Source organism: Centroberyx gerrardi, chromosome 21 (assembly GCF_048128805.1).
Source record: "Centroberyx gerrardi isolate f3 chromosome 21, fCenGer3.hap1.cur.20231027, whole genome shotgun sequence".
In the NCBI taxonomy this organism is placed as follows: Eukaryota; Metazoa; Chordata; class Actinopteri; order Beryciformes; family Berycidae; genus Centroberyx; species Centroberyx gerrardi.
Genome location: NC_136017.1, coordinates 15105396 through 15124329, shown reverse-complemented (window position 1 = coordinate 15124329; position 18934 = coordinate 15105396). Strand labels below are relative to the sequence as shown.

The 18934-nt window shown below is 42.4% G+C and overlaps 2 protein-coding genes across 2 annotated transcripts in view; both read left to right on the top strand.

Moving 5' to 3' along the window:
* Positions 1-423: 423 nt before the first annotated feature.
* Positions 424-5100, top strand: lig4 (ligase IV, DNA, ATP-dependent). The gene is made up of 3 exons (XM_071926497.2): positions 424-694; positions 1699-3769; positions 4319-5100. Exons 2-3 carry the CDS (start codon positions 1707-1709, stop codon positions 4986-4988), a joined length of 2733 nt encoding a protein of 910 aa, XP_071782598.2. The 5' UTR covers positions 424-694; positions 1699-1706; the 3' UTR covers positions 4989-5100.
* Positions 5101-12880: 7780 nt separating this feature from the next.
* Positions 12881-18934, top strand: part of nalf1a (NALCN channel auxiliary factor 1a) — a 32335-nt gene continuing 26281 nt past the window's right edge. The window contains exon 1 of the mRNA XM_071926509.2: positions 12881-13558. Coding sequence (XP_071782610.1) covers positions 12881-13558 — 678 coding nt within the window. The remainder of the gene's footprint in view (positions 13559-18934) is intronic.

The following is an 18934-nucleotide window of genomic DNA, read 5'->3' as shown; positions in this document are numbered from 1 at the left end:
AGGAAGTGTCCAAGTAGCCCGCTATGTCAAGTTTAAAATTCACTACCTTCTCTCTTGACGATACCTAGAGCAAAGTAAGAATGAAATTAGATTTGTTTTAATGTGTAACAAATGTAATATGTAACATTCCTTCGCTATAGTTAGAGAATAACACTTCCGGCGTTGGGTTGCTTTCAAAAATAAAAGCGCAAAATAAATCACGTTAGCCAGTTAGCCCCGGTACATTCCGTTTCCTCTTGTATATGGAGAAGATAAAACCATCACGTCAAACTCCATTAAAAAATGAGAGATTAAAGTTGCCTTGTTTATCGGCAAACATACATACATGGCAGAAGATGCCCCGTGACAACAGATGCTTTTATTTTGAAAACAACAAACCGGAACTACCCCCAGACTTCCTTGTAGCTAAACTGTCAGCAATAATGTACACAATAAAACTTGAGTAACAATCGGGTAACAAGGTTTAACCAACGTTAAACGTTTAGTCAGATTAAAAAAAATGTACAGAGGGTTTGAGAAAACAGTTAACCTTACCGTTACAGCTCTAAATACCATTCCTAGGTGTGTGAATTAGCCTGTTTTAGTTAGCTGTATGTTCCTGGGATCTAAACAGCTCTTGTTTTGTTTGAGAACATGTCAGAGCATGTTGAAGTTTGACCTACCTGGACGTTGAATCTTCAACTGAAAAATCAACGTAAGAAAATTTTACTTCTGTATTTCAGTTATTGTAAAGCCAGCTATGTTGCCAAATGGAATTATTGCCCATAGTGAAGAAAAAAAACCTAATATATTTTAGAATATATATATTTTAGAGATACGTTTCAAAATATACATACATATATTTACAAATTGGACAACGTGTATTTGCACATGTAGACAATCATTCAAAATATATTTTGAGTGGTGTACATGATGAAAATGTTTATTGTAATGCAACAGGAATGTTCACAGGAATAAAGTGTTTATTCAGTGTCCAAAATATATTTTAAATGAATGTCATCTACATGGCCAGTTTTTGTATAGGTGAGAAAATATCTCTAAATATATTCTGAAGTTTATGTGAATTTTTTTTTTTTTTTCAGTATGGGATACAGGGTGATGATACTTGAGAGGAAAGTTAGCCTAGATAATTTTGCACTAACCAAAGTATGGGCTGAGAATCTGATGAACTGCTTGTCTTAGGCCTTGTTACCAGGAGGAGGATTCACTCTGTGATGTAAGCCTACTTGAAAATGGAGTTTATTTTGTATTATATATTAAGACAGGCTTTTTGTATGATTCATTGGGAAATTCTATTCTTTGTCTATTCTATTCTTTTGCGAAGGGATGACTGAAAAACTGAGGTTGATGCCTGAAAATAAAAGCTTTGTTTTTGCTGATTACTTATAGGAGTCGTGGGAAATGATAAAAGGTGCACTGCACAAGACAAATAAATGAGTCTAATTGGTATTTTATTTCTTTCTGTATGATTGTTGCTGATTTCAGTTTTGTTTGTTTTAAAGTGAATTACCAGTGATGATATCCTGTGTGGCCACTGGGTTTGTGCTTGGGAATAGGGGGATGCAACTAGGTGCCCTGGAAAAGAGATGTGGCCAGGCCATATCAGTCAGGGCCTTTCTCTGCCCCACCTGGGTCATTGGGTGAATTGTTGTTCCAACTTTTTCAGACTGTTGCTTTTCTGTTTGACATGTATTACAGGTTTCACCATGGAGGGAACATCCAAAAGCGATGCTGCTGATCAGACCTCTGTTGCTGCTCAGGTTCCCTTCCTTCACCTGTGCACCACGTTAGAAAAAATCCAGAAGTCTAAACTCCGTCCAGATAAATCCAAGATCCTCGGGGATTTCATTGAGTCATGGAGGAAGTTTCATACTGCCCTCCACAAAGACAACCCCAAAACAACGGACTCTTTCTACCCAGCCATGCGCCTCATAGTTCCTCCTTTTGAACGAGAGCGGATGGCCTATGGCATCAAAGAGAGCATGTTAGCTAAACTCTACATAGATGTACTAGGCCTCCCAAAGAATGGCCCAGAGGCCAACAAACTGCTGAACTACCGGGCTCCGACCACATCCCAAGGGGAAGCTGGAGACTTCGCTGGCATGGCTTACTTTGTGCTGAAGAAACGGTGCACCAGCCAAGGAAGCCTCACCATCAAAGAGGTCAATGACTTTCTTGACTCGGTGGCCATCAACAATGCCGGCAAGCAGAAGGATCTCGTGAAGAAGAGCCTCCTGCACCTCATCACCCAGAGCTCGGCCCTGGAGCAGAAGTGGCTCATCCGGATGATTCTGAAGGACATGAAGCTCGGAATCAGCAAGGAAACGGTTCTCCAGGTCTTCCACCCAGATTCCGCTGATCTCTACAACGTCACCACAGACCTGAACAAGGTGTGCCAGCAGCTCCACAACCTCTCTGTGTCCCTCAGTGACGTCTCCATCGGCCTCTTCTCTGCCTTCAAGCCTATGTTGGCAGCCGTGGCTAACATCCGGCAAGTGGAGAAACAGATGGGCAACAGCACGTTCTTTATCGAGACCAAGCTGGATGGCGAGCGCATACAGCTGCATAAAGATGGAGATGTGTACAAGTATTTTACCCGAAACTCTTTTGAATACACGCAGCAGTTTGGGGCATCGCCACTTGAGGGCTCACTGACGCCTTACATCCACAACGTTTTCAAACCCCATGTTGTGAATTGTATCCTTGATGGCGAGATGATGGCGTACAACCCCACCACAGAGACCTTCATGCAGAAAGGGAGCAAGTTCGACATCAAGAGGCTGATGGATGACTCTGAGTTACAGACGTGCTTCTGCGTGTTTGACGTGTTGTTGGTGAACGACCAGAAGTTTGGCAAGGAGACGCTGAAGAAGCGCGACGAAAACCTCCAGACGGTCTTCACTCCCGTCAAGGGAAGGATGCACGTGGTGCCGAAGACCGAAGCCAAAACCATGCAGGAAGTGGTGAATGCCCTCAATGAAGCCATAGACAACAGAGAGGAGGGGATCATGGTGAAGGATCCTTTGTCTATCTACAAACCTGACAAGCGGGGTGAAGGATGGCTGAAAATAAAGCCGGAATATGTGGATGGTTTAATGGATGAGCTTGACCTGCTGATCGTTGGCGGCTATTGGGGGAAAGGAAGACGAGGTGGTATGATGTCCCATTTCCTATGTGCCGTTGCCGAAGCTCCAAAACCGGATGAGAAGCCCTCAGTCTTCCACACCGTCTGCCGAATTGGCTCGGGCTACACCATGAAGGAATTGTATGATTTGGGTTTAAAGCTAGCCAAGCACTGGAAAGTCTACCGGAAAAATGACCCACCAGCGTCCATCCTGTGTGGGACAGAGAAACCAGAGGTCTACATCGAACCCTGCAACTCAGTCATCATCCAGGTCAAGGCAGCTGAAATAGTAGGGAGCGACATGTATAAAACCAACTGCACCCTGCGCTTCCCCAGGATCGAGAAGATCCGCGACGACAAGGAGTGGCACCAGTGCATGACTCTGGCAGAGCTGGATCAGTTCCGCAGCAAGGCGTCCGGGAAGCTTGCCTCGCGACACCTTCGCATCGACGACGACGAACCGGAAAAGAAGAAGCGCAAGATGCCGGCCAAACCCAAGAAGGCGGTGGGGATCGTCAACCACTTCAAGCCCCAGGACCTCTCTGGGGTTAAAAAGGAGACGGATATGTTTGAGGATGTGGAGTTCTGCATCCTGAACGGCAGCGAGGATCACCCCAAGGCTGAGCTGGAAAAGGGCGTGGCCAGGTAAAATGACGTCCTTTGATAAATTTATTTGTTTAGAAATACAAAAAATAGGCTATACGGCATCCTGAGATATAGAGATATAGAGAAAAAAGTATTGTGCATGAAATTCAAAATGGTGGGAAACTGTCAAGACTGAAATGAAAACCAATATGTGCAATGGATTTGTGTTGAGCCATGGAATCTGAGGGAAAAATTCTATTCTATAAATATTCTTGGCCTTACAGTTTAGGAGTTACTGGCCAAAATGTAAAGTTACACATTATAGCACCACCATCTGCCTGATGTGGTAAAAAAAAAATTGTCTCAGTAGTAAGGGAGATTTCAAACCTATTTGCCAAATTTGTTTACTCTGATATGAAGCATTTCGGAATTACGCCTCCCTTTCTGTTTGTGCGTCTTCGTCATCAACTTCATTCATGCCTGAAGGTATTAGGGGTCCAGCACTGTAAATATTGAATCAAATGTTAATTGCTTGATGATGAAATGTAATTTAAAATGTAAATAAGTATCACAAATAAGTGTTTACTGATGTCATCATCACTATATCAGGTGTGGGGGTATCGTGGTCCAAAACCCAGGCCGGGACACCTACTGCGTCATCGCCGGCGTGGAGAACATGCGCGTGAAGAACCTGATCTCGTCCGACCAGCACGACGTGGTGTGGGCCGCCTGGCTGCGGGAGTGCCTGGACCGGAAGGAGGTGGTGCCGTGGCAGCCGCGCCACATGATCCACATGTCGCCCTCCACCAGGGAGCACTTCGCCAAGGAGTACGACAGCTACGGCGACAGCTACTTCGTGGACACGGACGAGCGGCAGCTGCGGGAGGTGTTCGGCAGGATCGGCGGCGCGGACGTGTCGTCGGCCGCGAACGTGGGCAAAGTGGAGGAGAGGTACGGCTGGGAGGACCTTCCCACCAGCATGTTCAGGCCCTTTAAGGCTTACATGGACTGCTACGCGGACATAGGAGACCTCGAAACCGCCGTACCCGCCACGTGTCTGGACACCAGGACGCTGGAGTTCCGCTACCACGGAGGCACCGTGGTCCAAAAGTTGGAGGAAGGTGTCTCCCACGTCGTTATCACAGAGGAAACCAGACTGCTGGATTTGAGGGCGCTGAGGCGTGTTTTCAGGAAAAAGTTTAAGATTGTTAGAGATTTGTGGGTGACGCATTCTATCAAAGCAGGGTATTTGATGGATGACAGTGACTACTTAGTGTAAAGGGTCTTTAGTTTACACTGGTCAAGCTGCTCTTTTAGCTAGAACTTTATTACTGAGATTGATTTTACACTGAGATTACTGAATTATGTAAATACGCTACTGGGCTTGTGTGAACTGCTACTAAAAATAGCAATAAACTATTTAAATAATAAAAGATGAACAATAAAAATGCCAGATAGGGTTGTAGAAGATTGAGATATGGCATGAGGTTTGAAGCACAGATTACAATATACAGAGATGTGATTTCTCAGGGGTTTCAGTTGGCAAATACAACTCCCTTTCACTCTTAAGGGAGAATACTGTCTTCTCAGATGTTTACTTTTTATGTTCTTTATCATTTTACTGATTAAGGTTGCTTGTTATTAGTTTTAAAGGGATAGGCTGCAGGGAAATGCATAGGGATAATGATTGGTTGTTCAATTATGAGAGAGTGTGGAAGTTGATTGGTCTTTTTCAGTTATTCCCCATTCAGAGTTTTAGCTGAGCTGTTAGTTTAGTTGAGCTGCTCTTTCTGGAAAGGGAAAAAAGTTTTCCAGAAGGATTTAATTGTAAAACACTGTGCATCCATTTTGGGAAAAATTGGTACTGTACTTATTTCAAAAATACAGATGATTATATCCAAAATTTTACTATTCTGTCATCAGATATTGAATAACTTATCCAATAATCCACAGTTTACATAATATATAGCATATACTGTATAATATATTTATATAATATACAGTATATAAGTCAATGATCACTGAGGAATTGGTTATTAGGTTGTAACAACTATAGAATAATCCACTGTAATACTCTGAAATGTGCTCATCCTTCTTAACCTCAGTCATACACTGTCTAAATGCCTTTACAGAGTACATACATACAGTTTTTTAATGTCAGAAAACAACTAAAGCAGTGCTACAGAAAATGGAAATTGAACAGATTTTCTCGCTATGTGGCTTGTGCCATATACATTTGTACTTTTATTGTTTTAATTCTGCACTGATATACAACTGTAATAAATATTTTGTCTTATACAAGAATAGTATCGTTTCTTTGAACTCACTGCGGTCCACCATTTGTTGGCAAAATTGTTAATTAACCTGAAATGAGTGGTTGTGTGAAACGCTGGCCTTTGCTGCCAGGCTGCAGCTCGCATTGAGCCGGCAGAGAGGGAAGACTGAGGGACACCACAGGGGGACGTTAAAACCGGTTCAGCTCAAGGCCCTGCAACAAAGATGTCGCCGTGTTTTCCTGTCTTCAAAAATGTCAGCGATGCGCCTTGGGACTCATCGATATGTTATAACTTTCATTACCATCGCCTCCGGGGTGTGCGGGCAGCCGCCTGTGGTGTCCTGGGCATTGTTGTGCCTAAATGCCGCATGAATACATTTTGAAAGTAAAAGCGATGAGGTACCTGTTCCCAATCATATACTGGGAATAATGGCACTCATTGACATGGTGTAGTGTTCCCTCTAGGGTGCATGGGTTTGAGGTGTCATTTCATTTTAATGTTTATGATGGGTAAACAAATTCTCTAATTAAAATTCTAACAGTAAGCCATCTTGGGCCAATATTTCCTATTTTGCTGATATCTTATTAGGTTTTTGTTCAAAGACAACACAAAATTAGGAGAATCCAGAGAGGAGAAATGTTCTTCATTACTGGTTATACAACAGGTAGTTCCGACCAAGCAATCTGATTGGTCAACTAGACATTTAGAATGTGATCAAATCAGCATGACAGCACACCTAGCCATGCTCATCACTAAAAATATTACTCTGCCATTTCCATGGCAACATTGTAACTGCCAGAGCTGGAGCAAAAACCAGTAGCCTACAATATTGATACAAAATGAATCGTTTTGAAGAGCTCAATCAATTAGAGAAGTCTAGGAATGAAGTCAGTACGTCCCGGTCAACTTCTTGGGCTGTCAAATGTTTCCAGGACTATCTGAAAAACACTAAGCAAGCTGTGGATTTTGCAACTATTACAAAAGATGATCTCAACAGGATTCTCCGCGAATTTTATGGTTCAATTAGAAGTAACCAGGGTCAGTAGGCTACTACTCCATTAGTAGCTACGTCGGGTTGAGAGCTGGCATTAACCGCTTTATTAACGACCCTCCTCTTAGTCGGGCATGGTGTATCATGCAAGACAATGAGTTCACTACGTCAAATAATGTCTTTAGTGGACTCATAAAGTTTCTCAGGAGAGCAGGCCATGACAAAACTGAACATCATCCCGCGATCACCGAAGAGGACCTGATAATATTGAGAACTATGGCAATGAACCCAAACACACCACGGGGCCTGGTAAACAAAGTGTGGTTCGACATCCAGCTACATTTTGGGAGGAGAGGAAAGGAGGGTCTGAGAAAACTTACACCAGTCTTTCGTAATAAAACGAGATTCAACAGGTGGGTTAATCAAAGAGCAACATCAAAGAGGCTAAAAGACTTGTCAAGTCTTGCATAATAGCATAATAATAACAAAATAATAATAATTGGTGTTATGAAGAAACATGGTCAAACTTGCCTAATGATTCCTGTTTTATTTCTACCTTAAGGCACCAAATATGTGACACCTTCAACGAGGAAACAAAGAACCACAAAAACCATCATGAAAGGGATCGTCAAAGCAGAAGAGGGGCTATGTTTGAAGTGAATTGTGCCCAGTTTCATCATTTGAAACGTAGTCTACCTATCTAAAATTCCTAAAGAGGCTAAAGCTTTTTACCTCCATCCAAAGAGAGGAGAAAAGTTAGGGGAGGTGTGGTCTACTCTTTGGAGCCAATGGGTGTCAATTACCTGGGTTCCATGCTAACACGTAGCCTATCTCTAAAGAGGCAGGCACATCAGTTACTTACTTACTATCACAGCATCAGGAGCACTACCATCCAGAAACTGGCCGAGGGCGGACTGGAAGCGAGAGAAATCATGTCCGTTAGCAGACACAAGTCCGAGAGGTCTTTACACAGCTACTGGGCACCTTCTCTGGATAATAGAAAACGGTGGAGCAATATTCTATGCGCCAGCCGTGGAAACATCAGGCCTTTGGAGGCCAGCCCCTCAAACAGCTCTACAGCATCACCTGCTATACGGCAGAGATCCAGCATGGACTTTATGGACAGCTGTTTCAACAACTGTTATTTTAATGGCAGTATGCAATTCAATTTCTACAAATAGCCCCAAATGCATCAGCACCTGTAAGCAACTGGCTGCTGCTGCTGCTGCTCTGCGGGGACGTCATGTGACTGACGCTGCTGTACTGTAGGAGCATATGACTTCACTATACTGGACACACACATGCTGTATTAATGTGTTATTATATGTGTTAGGATTATTTTCAGATTAGAACATTTCTTCACTTACTGAAAAACCATTTTGTTTGTCATTCAGTCTGTGGTGCTGTACCCCTGAAACATATTATTTGTGTTTGTGTATTAGATTTCCAACACAGCTTAATTAAGAAATGTATATGGGCTAAAATTTATATAGAAAAACTCTTGTCACAAACTTAGTATCTCAAAATAATAACTTAGTATCTCAAAGATACTAAGTCATTTTGAGATACTAAGTCATTATTTTGAGAAAGTTTCTCATTATTTTGAGATACTAAGTCATTATTTTGAGAAAGTTTCTCATTATTTTGAGATACTAAGTCATTATTTTGAGATACTAAGTCATTATTTTGAGAAAGTTTATCACTATTTTGAGATACTAAGTCAAAATATTGAGAAAGTTTCTCATTATTTTGAGATACTAACTCATTATTTTGAGATACTAAGTCATTATTTTGAGAAAGTTTCTCATTATTTTGAGATACTAACTCATTATTTTGAGATACTAAGTCATTATTTTGAGAAAGTTTCTCATTATTTTGAGTTTCTCATTATTTTGAGATACTATGTCATTATTTTGAGAAAGTTTCTCATTATTTTGAGATACTAAGTCATTATTTTGAGATATTAAGTCATTATTTTGAGAAAGTTTCTCATTATTTTGAGATACTAAGTCATTATTTTGAGATACTAAGTCATTATTTTGAGATACTAACTCATTATTTTGAGATACTAACTGATTATTTTGAGATACTAACTCATTATTTTGAGATACTAACTGATTATTTTGAGATACTGATTATTTTGAGATACTAACTCATTATTTTGAGATACTAAGGCATTATTTTGAGATACTAACTCATTATTTTGAGATACTAACTCATTATTTTGAGATACTAAGGCATTATTTTGAGATACTAACTCATTATTTTGAGATACTAACTCATTATTTTGAGATACTAAGGCATTATTTTGAGAAAGTTTCTCATTATAATGACTTACAGGACCGTTTTTTTTCATCACACTGGCGGAAATGGGCTTCCATACCTATATGAATACATTTTGATTATATCTTTTATTTTGTTGGTAACCGTTGTATAACCGCAATATTACACTTGAGGGTGAGCTTTACCATCATTATTGGCACTTCAGTGATGCTTACGGACCTCGGCGCGTGTCAATAATGACAGTAAAGCTCACCCTCGAGTGTAATATTGCTTAATTAAAAACAATAAACGTGTGTCACAGTAAGTTCTCAATGCCCCCTCGCCCACTATTGCACTATTTCCAGGCGAGGCTGTGCGAGTGCGCGACTGACAGGCTTTAATTAGAGGTACTCAACTAATGGCTATTTCTGTAAAGCTTGGCGGGCAGTGCGTGTGATGCATTGTGTTGTTGTGTAGTGTCACTGTTGGGCTTGAAAAGTGTCACCGGCCTCCTGAAAGGAATCCGCAGCTGAGGCCTTGAAGGAGCAGATAATCAGACAGAAGAATCTCGTGATGAAGAAACAGCCGAGTGAAGAGTCGCTGAAAGCTAGCATTGCAGAAATACCACGTCCTAATGGGATAAATGCTCTAATTAGGCTGGCCGGAGCTATAGGAGGAGATGGTAGCGCCGAATGGACGCAACAGAGGCAAATGGTTTGGAAATGGCCCCTACGACCAGCGGCTGCACGCACTCAGCTGAAATAAATGAGCCCCGGTAGAGACCGAGCAGAGGCTTAGAACTGCAGTGTGTGTTTGCCTGTGGCAAATTAGCACAAAGAAATGGAATCAAACGTCACCCATGACTCAAGGCCGCTTTGGTACCATCCTGCCTAGGACTGCAACCTTTAACATGTTGCACAATCAGGGTTTGAAATGAGTACGAACCATCAAACACATTCTGGTAAATTGTCTACTTGCCACCTTGATAAGTAACATTGTTGAATCTGTGTTTTTCCTTAACCAATTAAACTGGCTTATCAATAGGGATGGGACGATATATTGAAATTCAATATATTGCAATATAAAAATGTGACGATACATATCGTGGGACAGAAAAATCAATTAATTGCGATATTAACTCCATTTTATTCTGCTGTAGTAATCACAAATGAGATGGCTTGACCATCACTATTTCACAAGCTCTCCAACCAAATTATATTATTTGTACTTTGTAATGACATTTTTAAATTGTTGTTTAGATTCAAGCAAGCTTTGTGGCTCAGAAATAAACATAATTCTGCACAGTCAGACTTTGTTGTCACTGAACTTTTATTTATCACATCGTATCGTGATTGTATTGCATCGTGAATCCCATATTGCGTATGGAATTGTATCGTGCGATAAGCAGATTGTCCCATGCTTATCAAGTTCTGCATCATATTGGCCATTCACACATTTTCAAAAGCTCCAGTTGCTGCACATTAAAACAGAAATGTTTAGGAGCAGCACTGCCATTTTAAAACCCCTTCACCTTGGATAGCAACCTCCATCTAGGCAGCAGTGTGGAGGACAGGAGCTCGTCCGGCTCAAATTACCTGACTGGACTCTGAGCCCAAGGAGCTAAAGACAAACTCAAGGTGGTCAGGAGGAAAACAGAACCATTGATTAAAAATAATACTGCAACAATGATTTATTCTTCTGAGTTACATAAACATGGGGGAGTAACAGGCCTACTGTCTGATATAACATGTCTGACATTGTCATCAGGAGCTAATGCTGCTTATTAGTTTTATTTATAAATGTTGCTTATTGGTTGTTTGTGTGCTTTGCCTTGCCTTTTTATGTTTATTGTATTTACTTTGTATGTTTTGATTCAGCTTTTTCTCTTGTTTTCTTCATTTCTATGTTGAAGACAATGCTTAGTTTGATTGCATTAACTATGAAAACCTGAATCTGAAGTTGAATGACAATAAAAGAGTTTATCCATAAAAAACAAAAGCAGCAGATGAATTCCAGATGATTTACCTTTATCAGAAAAGCCACAAATGCATTGTCATTCACCCTGTGTTGAGAAAGCCTATTTTGCTGAGAGTGAATAGGTTGTTTTCTTCTATACTGTTATAGATAATATTGTTTTGGCCATCTGATGAGAGCATCTAGCCTAAGGCGGAAACCAGGTGAGTGCCAACCTGTCCGACTGGACCACTGTCAAGTCAAAAAGAATATAACATAACATGTCCGGTAACAAATGTCAAAATAAAAGCCTTGAGAACAAACACAATCTTTAACTTTGCACATTCTTCTTAGTGTCTATTTTACATATATAAATTCACTATATATTTAATATACACATTTAATCTAATGATTCCACTGAGTATGTTAATGCTATTTTGATTCTCTTGTACACCCCAGTAGTTAGTTATGCTTTTTTTCAAAACTGGCCAATTTTACGCTTTAATTTGAAGTCAAAATCGCTTAATTTCCTGTCCGATTTTGACTGAGTCTGTTTAGCTCGACGCAGCTTTTGACCGGGGGGCCTGGTGCGGTGCGCGCGCACAGCGTCAGGGATGGAGAAGCTTAGTCAAGTTAGCCAGAGTTACCCAAAAAGGTACCGGATGTTAAGTGGTTTGACCTTCAAAATAAAAGCCCAAAATTTGTCATTTTAGGAATAATTAAGTAGCGGAGTGTACAGAACAACATCTTTTTTTTAGAGAAAACAGCTATGTAATTACATTTACTTAAATATATTATGTTTTTCATTTCCATTTAGGTACTTTGTATTAGGCATAGTCAAAAATGTAACAACACATGTTCATCAACAAGGGTTTTACTGAGTTGATTTATACAGGAACAGAGCACGTTAATCTGTAAACGCGCCAGTATCAGCCTGCTGGCTAGTTTTCAACTATAGTCCCTGGAAAATTATGTTAAGAAACATTAAAATGGCAAAGAAGTGCACTTAAAAAAAGTAAGTTTCACACAATATACAGGTACGACACAGAGCAACACGAAGCAACCAGCCACTTTTATATTTCAAGTTAAGACCGGATATGCTCTTTGTTATTCTCGCCGCCTTGACGCCGCTGGATGGAGGCGCCTCTCGCGCGACGCAGCCCCCTGCAAACACCGTCTCGAGGCGAACATGGCGGCAACTTGACAACGGCAGCGAGATGAAGACAGTGTGGGCTTGAAAAAGACAAGGTCCGTACAGGCTGCAGGCCATCCGCCGACACAACGCCAGACAACTTCGCCATGTTGGAAGAGGATAGAGCCCTTGTCCCTACACGACCGAGGCCGGGGAAAATGTAAACGCGTCTGAGTGTTTCTAAAACGAGTCGAGGCTACGCAGAGGAGCGGAGCGGTGCGGAGCTCAGGGCGGGCAGGAGGAGGTGCCGAGGGGGGAGACATGCTGCTGAAGAACAGCGGCTTCACCGGTCAGCCATGGAGGATGCGGCCCAGGCTCGCAAGCGTCTAATTTCCCCACCAGCACGTTAATTTAATGGGAATTACCGATAATCGCGGAGGTACGCCGGGACAACCTACGACCCGACATTTAAGAGGAGAAAAACGCGAAGTGGACCCCACGTCAATGACTGTTGTGGCAGAGGAGCCCCCACGGTGGAGTCGGCCGGTTCCCAAAATATGACCAGGGGTGCTTGGACGTGTTGGCAGCAAGATGACGGCTTCCAAATCTGGCTAGAACCCCGCGACAACCAAAAGCCATTCACCGACTCAGAGAGGGCGCAGAGATGGCGACTGTCCTTGGCATCCCTCTTGTTTTTAACCATCCTCCTCTCTGATCACCTGTGGTTCTGCGCCGAGGCCAAACTGACCAGGACCCGGGACAAGTTTGCATCCTCCAACCTCCTCTCACCCCACACCCATTTAGCACACAGCAGCCTCAGAGGAAACCAAGATGCTATTTTTATAGGAAATTCTACCAAACATTTATGGCGACTTGAAACTTGCCACCACGATAGTTTATCTAAAAACTGCTTTACTTTTGGAGATGCCGACCATTTGTGCAGGGGCCTTTCCGACAAAGAGGGGACGCGGTCTGTAAATATGAGCGATTTGTACCTTTCGTTTTGTAATTCCTACTCTCTACTGGATTTGTTCTACGGGTCGACAAGTCCGGACAATTTGAACTGCAGTCTTGACGTGCTCGGTGATGGCGACATGACAAGATGCAGCCTGTGCATCCAGGCGTACCAGCGCTACGACCAGCACGCCCAGGAGAAATATGAGGACTTTGAGCTCATGACTCAGAAATACGAGACGGATGCATATTCAGTGAGGACGTGCATGGAGCAGTGCAAGGTAGGCTGAAGGGATCTGGTAGCCATCTGTTGATTTGGGCCAGATAGATGCAGTTTGGTCCTCCTCCTGTCACCATGGAGACGGATGACAGATTCAAGGAGACTCCCGGCTCCGGGCCTCATGTTCATTCATCTCCACATTGTGTTTAGGCCCCTGCAGGAGCTCATGCTAATGTGCAGATTGAGGCCCAGCTACTGGCAAACGAGGCATCCAGAGTCTTTTCTGTATCATGATATAGATCTCCCCCTTTAGTTTCTGGTTCTTTGACATTGAACACCGACTGGCTCCTCTTTAAGACAGCAGGCCCTAATCAGGCTGCTGCTATCGATAACCTAGATAGGGCTGTTAGGAGTGTAATATCGCCCGTGCTATGAGCCGAGCTTTATAGCCTAGCGCCTATAAGATAGCATTTTAATGAACAGCAGGAGGCTGCTGTCATTCGCAAACAACTTCTCCGTCCTGCCGCCTGTGTGTTGTCGCAGTCCGCCAGGTGTTCATCATGGCTGCCCCACTCCATATCGAGAGCATTTCATTAAAGTCAAGAGGTGGTTTCCCTGCCTAATGTAGCGGAAAGCCTTTTTCGCCCTGCCTGTGTTTGCTCATTACAGATCCAAGGCCTACACATCTAGGCCTCGTTGTTTTTCGGTATGCTCAGCGCCACCGAGCAGGCCTGCGCTCGGCGTTTCATTGCCACGCTAATAGTTATGTACATGTTTACCCGCATATATCATCTCGAGGTGGGGCCAGTTTAGTGTCCAGAGTGTAACCAGCGTCCAGGGAAGCTGCCGGACGCTCACAGCAGCTCTCTGGTTGTGCTGAAGGGCAGCGCGTGCAGAGCGGAGCTGTCCGCGGTGCTGAATGGCGCTTCCCGGCTCCATTCACAGAAGCCCTGGCCAATCCCAGATGGCCTCCATTCACCCAACCAGTGGCAGAGAAACACACATAGGTGTCGAAACATGAATCTAATCAGGCCATCTGCTTGCTTATACAAATCCGCTGTAGTCGAACGGGGCCAAAAGGCATGTGCATTAGGAGCTAGGCCCCGTCTGCTAGGCCCATAGCTTGAGTTTAGAGGACAGAAACCCCCAAAAGACGGACTGCGTCCCCGTTGTGTGTTTATGCATCTACAAATGACGACTTTCTTTTTCCTTTGCTGTTGGCGAAGACCATTTAGGTGAAACGATTCCATCATTCATATGGTGGCAGAGTTCAACTCACATTCACTTCACCATAAAGACACACACTGTTTATGAACAACAGAGGGACCAAATGACTGCTGTCCTTTATTTAATTTAGGTTACTAATTTCTAAACATCGAATCAGGTAGCTGTTGGTTGTCTGCGATGATTGTGATATCAACTAACAGTTCATAAATACTTAATGCCGTTTTTATTCATTTTGCAAAGCTCTTATGGTTGTGCTACACAGGCATCATTTTGACGTAATTTTGAAAGAAATTTTGGCCAAACACTTATGACTATCCATATGTTTTAATTATACTTTTCCTCTGGATATTTCACTCTGATGCCCACATTGATTTGGTCCCAGGTGCCAGTCCTCATCCTCGCTGAAGGCAGTATTGCCCATCTCTGTTGCCTTAAAAAGCTCTCCAGTGTCTCATGGCCTTTACAGACGTAGATGTTGTAAGTCGACAAGGCATGATCAAAGTACTTCTACTATGTACTTCTACTATGCTACTTCACAGTCTTACTTCAGGGTTTGTTGATTGACTGCTTTAGAATAGGAAAGCACGTTACACAAAAACCAGCAAGGTGACAGTGACACGGCAAAGAATACTACCATTTTAAAGAAATAGCCAAGCTAGACTGCAGCCATCGAGCCTCCAGCCTCGCCATTGAGCATCAGCCATTGAGGAACGCTCCCATTGAAGTCAGAAGATGCTTCACTGGTTGTGTTGTATTATGTTAACAAAGTCCTGGGAGTGTCAGAACTCTACTACACTCAATTTTCCATGTCTGACACTTGTGTTTCTTCCCTCTTTCTTGACATGACTGGTTTTGCGCATGTGTGTGTGCATTAGGGCTGGGTATCGGTACTCGATACCTTTAAGGTATCGACCTAAATAACCCAGTACCAAGTAGTATCGAAACTTCTCCAGTCAAACGATACCTGCATTCGATACTTTTTGTACACAGATCTAGAAAAAAATTACTAATTGTATGGTTTTGCTCGCAGCCAATCACCACAAGCATTCTTCGATTTAATGCGACGTGTGATTGGCCCACTACCGCAGCAGCTACAACCCATGCAGTCTGTGGTGGTGAAGTCAAGCGCGGTGTATGTGACGGAGTTGGCAGTTCAGCGTAATGAGATGCCACCAAAATGTAAAAAAAAAAGTACTCTATTGGTATCAGTATCACTTTAAGGGTACTGGTATTGGTACTGGTATCGTAATTTTTTAAACGATACCCAGCCCTAGTGTGCATGCAAGCATATACGCGTAAATGTGTGTTTGTGCGTGTTTTATCCACAGCCGGCCCTTAAACACAGCCACTGACTCACAAACAGGGCAAGAAATGCCAGCTTACCTCTTGGCATTTGGAGAGAAAACAGTCATTTAGTCAAGCTGCTAATTTCTCTCAGAATGACCCTTCTCTGTCACCGTCTTGATTATAGGTTTGCACAAGTCCTATATGTGTTCTCCAGCACTACAGAAACAACAGTGTGACTCAAACGCTAATGTCGAGCTCTTGTAGAGTTAATGGCTACCTGCCTTGAAGAAGCCTAGCACTGGAAGTAGTGTGCTTGTGCGTTTATAAGCAAATCCCTGCAATCCCTGCAAATATGTCATGATTAGAGCGTACACTGCACTGACTAGTATCAAAACATTAAACAAAGAATATGTGAACATAAAAAAAATAGATTCCTGCTTCACCATCTGATTTGACCTAGTGTAACAGTGGAGGCAGGCATAGCCAGTATCTGGTAACCCACAGACACAGGAAGATCTTTGACATTTGTAGTGAGGATATTTGACATGGAGAGTAGCGTTTGTTGTGCAGGAGTAGCCTCTGTGGTCTACAGGTGGTGCTTTGATTTCTCTAGCCTGAGGTGAAACATCACACAGTGGACATGGACAGTGTGCTGTTCCTCACACTGGGATCCTCCATCATCTGACGCTCTGAAAATCCACTGTTCACCGTGACAGCAGGACTCGGCTCTGAACATTTAGACCCGGGCTGACCCGCTAATGCTAAATTGCGAGTAGCTGTATTTTTCAATATATTTTTTTTAAGCGGAGTCTGAGCCAAAATGTCAAGCTCTACTCACTAGTAGTTTCACAGTGAACAGTGAAGCCAAAACAAACCTGGCTTCTCAAAAGCATGTTGGCAGTACAATCACTGAGTTACAGTGGACTGGAGCAAACATTATCTTAGTAATAAGATGGTTATGGGACCACCAGTGTGTCCCCAAAGGGTCTCAGCACAGTAAAATCAAACTTTTTATGCTAAACTGGTAATCCGCCAGATTCACTTTTTAAAATGTTTGTTATTTTGTCTTCATCTTTGTTGCTCAGCGCTCATTGTCATGGTGTTTCTGCACTGCTCTTCCCAGAGATCACCTGTCAATCAAACAGTGTGTCCAGTACTGTGACGTCTTTCTCCTTGGATTTTCTGTTGATGCAGTTTGAGTTTCTGCAGGTGTCGCTCTATTCTTTGTCTGTTCAGCCATGGTGGCTATCACTGCTCATGCTAACTACCCAGTTCTTCTTCTGTTTATTCCAAACAAACCAGAAACATAAAACGCATCACTTCCTGTGTGCCAGAGGATTTTTCCCAGGAAAGAGCTACCAGACACCGGCGGTTTAGAACAGCAAATGGAAAAGCTTTTATGAATGGGATATAGGTTGAATCACTATTGTGCTACATTAATCGATGATAGAGAGTAGCAAAATGGACATTAACTGTATGAAAACATCATGGATTACTTTAAGCAAGTAATTTTTAGTATTCTTTGCTGTGGCATCATCCTAATGCTACTTGGTATCGTCATACTAGGTCTGGCATTATAGGGTAAAGGGTTCACCTGACACTTGCCCATTTGTACTCAAAGTATCCCTTTAAAGGGACATTAAGTAATTTCTGACTTATCGACCTCTATTGGTGATCAAGGAAGTGAGACAATATTGACAGGTCAGGCACAGCTCACAGTGGCCTGTAATGGACACACAGTCATGTTTTCACAATATAAACAAGTAAACTAACTAATTAGAGCAGAGATCCAACATAAACATCTAGTGAAGAGGTAATATATGATCATGCTAAATAGTGGAATAATAATACTGCTTTGTCATTGCTTCTTTGGCTTGAGAACAAAATGCCATGGATGCCAGTTGCTCGGTCATAGCATCATCCTCCATCTTTGAGCAGTTGAAAATATGAGGAGGGAAGGGGTGTTTCTAAAACACGTATGGGCCAGAAAGTGAGTTTGAAAGCCAGAAATCTTAGCTGCTGGCAAAGTAATCATTGAGTCATTGGTATTGATCAACAACCCTTTCAACCCCCTGCAAATATATTATGGTCATTTTGCGCTATGGGACATTAAAAATCATACTTATTGTACCTTTAACTGAGCCAGTGGAGTGAGGTAACTTGGCAGGAGTTAGAATTACTTCATGAAAAGACTTCAGGTGTCAACTCTCAAGTTGAGTGGGTGGAATAAGGTGTGCAGTTTTCAATGCCAATCTCATAAGACCTCTTAGAATAAGCGTACTGTTTTATAACAAAAACAACAGTTCTACTCCAACCCCTGCTCCTACTACTGCTACTGATACTATTGCTTCTACTACTCCAACTGCTACTGCTACTACTGATACTACTGCTTCTACTACTACTACTACTACTGCTGCTGATACTGATACTGATACTACTGCTTCTACTAGAACTATTACTACTACTGATACTACTGCTGCTACTACTGCTTCTACTGCTACTGATACTACTGCTGCTGATACTGATACTGATACTACTGCTTCTACTAGAACTACTACTACTGCTGCTGATACTGATACTGATACTGATACTACTGCTTCTACTAGAACTACTACTACTACTGATACTACTGCTGCTACTACTGCTTCTACTACTACTACTACTACTGCTGCTGATACTGATACTGATACTGATACTACTGCTTCTACTAGAACTACTACTACTACTGATACTACTGCTGCTACTACTGCTTCTACTGCTACTGCTACTACTAGGATACTACTATTACTACTACTGCTATTGCTACCATGACTACTTCTACTACTACTGCTACTATTACTACTACTACTGCTAGTACTACTACTACTACTGCTGCTACTTCTACTACTGCTACTACTACTGCTACTACTACTACTGCTAGTAC